This window comes from Triticum aestivum, chromosome 4B (assembly GCF_018294505.1).
Source record: "Triticum aestivum cultivar Chinese Spring chromosome 4B, IWGSC CS RefSeq v2.1, whole genome shotgun sequence".
Taxonomy (NCBI): Eukaryota; Viridiplantae; Streptophyta; class Magnoliopsida; order Poales; family Poaceae; genus Triticum; species Triticum aestivum.
Genome location: NC_057804.1, coordinates 178,028,090 through 178,033,354, shown reverse-complemented (window position 1 = coordinate 178,033,354; position 5,265 = coordinate 178,028,090). Strand labels below are relative to the sequence as shown.

At 45.6% G+C, this 5,265-nt stretch overlaps 1 protein-coding gene across 2 annotated transcripts; it reads left to right on the top strand.

The window, feature by feature from the left end:
- Nucleotides 1-1,257: 1,257 nt before the first annotated feature.
- Nucleotides 1,258-4,684, top strand: LOC123091681 (uncharacterized abhydrolase domain-containing protein DDB_G0269086). Of its 2 annotated transcripts, none has more exons than XM_044513270.1 (3): nt 1,258-1,741; nt 2,060-2,245; nt 4,410-4,684. In XM_044513270.1, the coding sequence occupies exons 1-2, from the start codon at nt 1,337-1,339 to the stop codon at nt 2,228-2,230; spliced, it is 576 nt and encodes a 191-aa protein (XP_044369205.1). In that variant the 5' UTR covers nt 1,258-1,336; the 3' UTR covers nt 2,231-2,245; nt 4,410-4,684. The 2 variants fall into 2 exon arrangements, with proteins under 2 accessions (XP_044369205.1, XP_044369206.1); XM_044513271.1 differs by having other exon boundaries at nt 1,262-1,741; nt 4,375-4,684.
- Nucleotides 4,685-5,265: the final 581 nt, after the last annotated feature.

The following is a 5,265-nucleotide window of genomic DNA, read 5'->3' as shown; positions in this document are numbered from 1 at the left end:
TGCCGAACGCATGTCTCCATATAACGCACTTGGACTAAAAGTTTTGGGAATATGAACTCTAGCTATGGCCAGCCACTTGGCCGGCGTCATTAGATCTGACAGCTCCTCTTCCCAGGCGAAGTCGTGGTCCTCTTCTTTCTGCAGGTTCAGACGGGCCAAGAGATCTTCCGCGCTCTCCTTTGTCCCCCTTCTCTAAGAACCCATCTACTCGCCTGCCATCGTCCTCACATCCGGTTGCCCCACATCGAAACCCTAAAATTTCCTCACGTCAGAGCCCTCGACCCCCCTCGCAACCAAGGCCACGCAGGATCACAAGGAGCCCCCTTGATCAACCCGAGTCTAAGAGAAGAACCGTCGTAGATCCGACGTGGTTTAGAGGTAAATTCCGGCGGGATCACCGGAAGCGAGACCCTAAGTTTCACTAGGGGAGAGATAACATTCCCGACAGCTGGTTGTGTAGTCGGGCTCATTAATAAAAGTAATAAAAAAGTGCAGAACAATACGTGTGCCGACCTATTTACCAGGCGCGAGAGGCAAGCTGCTGCTTCGTCTCAGATAAAGGCTCACCCAACTGGGTTGGCCAAGCAGCACACAAACAATGTGAAAATTCCAAAAAAGTCGTGTGAGCTGGAGGACTCCAACACGATACTTCCCACTTGTGATAGCCGTGTAAAAAAACAATAAGCCGCGGTAGAATCTTTTTGGATTTTGAATGCGAATTATTTTAATAATATCTGAACATTTTTTGAAATGCGAATTTTTTTCAAATTTATGAACAAATATAAAAACTCAAACATTTTTTGAAATCATGAAACAATTATTTGAAGACACAAACAATTTTCGAAATTCACTGATAATGAATTGAATTGGTGCTGAAAACATCAACCTTTTTTTTGAATTTTTGAACACATTTTGGAAACTGGAACATTTTGTGAAATTCACGGATATTTTTTTGAATTTGTGAACAAAATTTATATTTTCTGAAAATTTTCTAAAAATTTGAATATTTTAAACCTTTTAGATGTTTCGAACTTCTTTTGAAAAGAGGCGGACAATTTTCAAAATCCGAATCTTTTTTTTTGAATTTCTGAACACTTTTCAAAAAGAGAAAGCCTCGATTACTTGACGCAGCGCGCGTTAAATAGGGTTTTCCAAAGTCGGGCCCTGGACTCGTCTTAAGTGGGCTGGATTGCATCTCATGTAAAGTAGGTAGTGGGTCATTCAGAGTTTCAGACCCAACTGTGGAAAGTGTTAAAAGAAAAAAGGCCGAACGCTCACTCATTCGTTCCGCGGCCGCTTCTTCAGCGCAGGCACGGCGATCTGTCCCACGGCGGCGATGGCGCTCTCCTCCTCCAGGCCACATCACCTCCTCCGCCGCTTCCACGCTTCCGCGCGGGCTCTGTCGCGGGCGGAACCTCACGAGTTCTCGCAGCCCAGCGACTACCTCGGGAGCTGGGCGGAGCGCGCCCCCGCCACGGTCGCCGCGGGTGGCGGCGACACACGGGAGGCTTGGGCACGGCTCGAGCGGCTGCGCAAGGGGTACGCGCGCGAGGTGGGGGAGCTGCGGCGTCAGTACGCCTACGAGGCGCAACTGCTGGAGGTCGAGCGGCAGCGCAAGGCGGAGGCACGTGCCGAGGCCGCCCGCGTCGCCAACGAGGAGCGCAAGGCCGCCAAGGCTGCCGCCGCGCAGACCAGGGCCGCCGAGCGCCGCGCCTTCGAGCTCGATTTCCGCCAGGCCCTCGTAATCCGCCCTCTCCTTCCTTCATTCCCCTCCTCCCATCGTTTCATCTTTGCATTGTACTTGTTCGACGAATTGCCTCATCCATTTCGGCTTTAACAGAGGGCGCGATTCTTACCGATTACCGTTTCCTTAACTTGGCATATGAACCTCTTAAAACAAACAAGTGGGCATCTTACTTGCCATATGACGGCCAACCTTGTTTCAGCTCATCATCGTTTTTGTGCCCAATAAAATGCATCCCTGGGCACTGATATGCCAGGCTTGTAAAGCTAAATGTGATCTATAATACGCCTATAACGCACATGTGTTGATGCGCAGATGAAAGAAAGAGCTCAGAAGCTGGAGAGCTGGAGGAACAAGGAGAAGCTGAAAGCACAGAAGAAGGCGGAGCACAGGGAGCTCTTGCGCAGGCAGAGTTCTGTCTGGGTTTCTGAGGATAAAATGGAAAAGAAAATTCTTGAGGCTATCATGCATACCACCCCTCTCTGAGGTTCATGCTGTGAGGTTAGTTCATTTTTTATCTCTGGTAATCAGTGTAAGCTATGGACAGGGGTGCGTGGAAGCTTGCTATCCATGTGCCAGAGCCATGAGTTGGTTGCGAGATCTTATGGGTTTCACCTCTAGCCTACCTCAACTTGTTTGGGACTAAAGGCTTTGTTTTTGTTGTTGTTGTTGTTGTTGTTGTTGGTGGTGGTGGTAATCAGTGTACTGTGAAAACAATCAACCATTTATACTATTTCTAACTCAACATTTGGCATCAAAACACTACCTAAGTTCCTATACTTTAGCTTTCAATTATCAAATTTAATATGTACTTAAATTTTTTAAGGATTTTCTGATTGTTTAAAGATTAGTATTTGATTTTGATCCTATTGCAACAATAACCTCTGCATCGACGATGTATCTATTCCACGCATTGAGATCAGTGAAAAATTAGGCCTACACCTAGGCGCGGTAAGCGCGCCTAAGCACTGAGCGGAACCGACCGCCTCGCTTTGGCCATAGGCGGAGAATTAGGCGGCTGGCGAGGTCCTGCAGTGTCCGGCGAGGCCGTCCACCGTCAGCAGTGGCGGCAGGAGGAGAGAGGCGGAGCAGGAGGAGCTGCAATGCCGTTGCTTTCGCTAGGAAGGAGTGAGAGGCCCAGCGAGAGAGACGGCGTGGACTACGGTTCAGATCATCAGATGCAAACTAGGGTTTCTTAGTGGGCCTTATTGGGCTGTGTTGTCAAAAAGAGGCTGAGTCAGAGGAATTCTTCGCCTTACCCGCCCAGGCCCACCGACTGCCTTGTACGTACAAATGCCTAGACGCGCCTGAGTGCTGTTTAAGTGCTCATTGCACTAGGTGGGGACAGAACGCTCTCTCAGCTCTTAGCGCTTAAGAAAAACCTTTATTGAGATACTTAAGAACCATAACTAACAAATGAAAGCTCAATATTGATCCCAGACATGTTTGGCTGTATGATGTATTCTAGCAATGAGGAATGAGATCCTTCAAGTAAAGAAACAAATAGGATGAGGTTGTGGAAGCTGTATGCATTATTACCATAGATTAAAATCGCGGGCGAAATGACAGCTATCGCCGCATGAAATTTGCCCCGCGATTTGCTTCCTTCCCAGAATCGCGGGAGATCGTGCCGCAATAGCCTGGGACGGGAGATCGCGCCGTTTCTTCGTTAACCATCGCTGCAAATTTTCCTTGCGCGATTTCCCTTCGCCCGCGATTTTAATCTATAATTATTACCTTCTAGTATTGGTTCCAACTAGTTTTTATATAAATTAAATCCTTTATAATGTAGAACTGTTGCAAAGTTGCTAGGAAAGAATAGCAAACTTATGGAGTTCAAAAGATCCAAGCTTAGCAAGTTTTACCAATGTAGTTCATAGTGCAGTAAATGGGTGATTTACTTTTCAATGGAAGGATAACTCTTGATGTAAGCTTTGCTCCAAGTTCTGGTTTCACAATTGATTGTTTCAGCTAGTGAGTGACTACATTGCATACTGCAGTACAATAAAATCTTATGTTATACTTGCTCCAGGGCTATTGATAGCCGGTAGCTCAGGCACTTAACTTTCAAACTGCATGTGTGAAGAAATAAATAGAACTACCGCAAATATTAGTTTATCAGCGAATTCAGTATGCATGATATCCTTTGAGCTTCCTAAAAGGTTGAAGTGGCCGTAACTGCGTCCAACAGCAAAATAAAGTATATTTTGTAGTATGATTCTACAATCGGATGTCCCAGAGTACAGGTGCTCTTGAATCTTGATCCCAAGGTTGCTTAGCACAGCAGGTGTAGAGTACCTCTGTGCGGTTGCATAACAACTGTCTGTTGCCTAAGTTTGATGCATATTCTGTTCGTATCAACTTGATGGTAAATTTCTTACAGCAGTACCGTGATTGTAGAGTGCATGATACTGTGCTGATTTTGTTTTTCCTACTTTTCTGTACTTGAGTTAGATGAATGCTGAAACGTCATAGTAAGTTTTCCACACTTGGTAGTACAGGCCTTAGCACAACTCTTTTCGGCAAATGGGTCTTTCTCCATTTGCTGTCATTATCTTCTCAAGATGCTTTGATGCCTTTGCCTAATTGAGATCTTGGATGTGTTTCCTTTTGAACTAAATTATGGCCAGGTTCTTCCACATACTGATGGGCATCGTCGGTGCAGGTCTGCAGGAAACTAGATGGTGTATCCTGGACAGTAGAAATGAAGCTTGTTTGCCATTCCCTCTTACGAACTACTATATCGCAGTTGTCTAAGGAATAACGTCTATTCTGCTACCCTTGAGGATTTTTTGTTTCTGAACCTGTGTTGTAATGTTCAGTTGTTAGACTGGACGAACATCGAGCTGGCATTGTGTTTCGGAATTTAATTTTCTTCATAGAAGCTGCTATCAACAGTGATACTAGCTCTGCAAAAATGGCGGCCAGGATTTGAAGGAATTACCAGACGTCTAGCGGCGGAGGTTTCCCACTGGGCAGCGAGAGCACTGAATGTATTTTATCATAAGCGAGCAAACTGTTTCCTCGTACAAGCGTAGGCATGCGTCACATTCATATGGATAGCACACTATACGTACACACCCACATGAGTGCGTTCAATTAAGCAGTAGCTGGAGATCTTAAACGCCTCCTTCAATCGAAAAACCGTTGCTGAAGATGTTGTTTACAACTATAGTTTCCAGATGCCTAAAATGCATTATCGAAGATTCGGGGGATTCATCTCTCCCAAATGTGCCTGCCACGCAGCTACGAAAAGAACCTTGAATAAGAAGAGCTTGGTAGATAAGTTAATCCCAGATGGAGTGACCATATGTCTGTCCTCCATCGGTTGCAAATGATGCCTCGGTATCTCTAGCAAGCGAGATTGAATTGGCATTGAAAGAAGAGGTGCTGCATTCCAAATTCAGTTCGAACAATTTGCAAGTTCTTGAAGGACCCGAAATGGCGAAATAGTACTAGTTCCTAGCTTAATATGCACTGGCGTTCCATTTTTTTTTTGAGGTGAATGACGTTCCAGATTG

Coding starts and splice junctions, on each gene's coding strand:
- LOC123091681 (XM_044513270.1), top strand. CDS start 1,337: ATGGCGCTCTCCTCCTCCAGGCCACATCACCTCCTCCGCCGCTTCCAC. Junction 1,742..2,059: donor TCGATTTCCGCCAGGCCCTC/GTAATCCGCCCT, acceptor GTTGATGCGCAG/ATGAAAGAAAGAGCTCAGAA.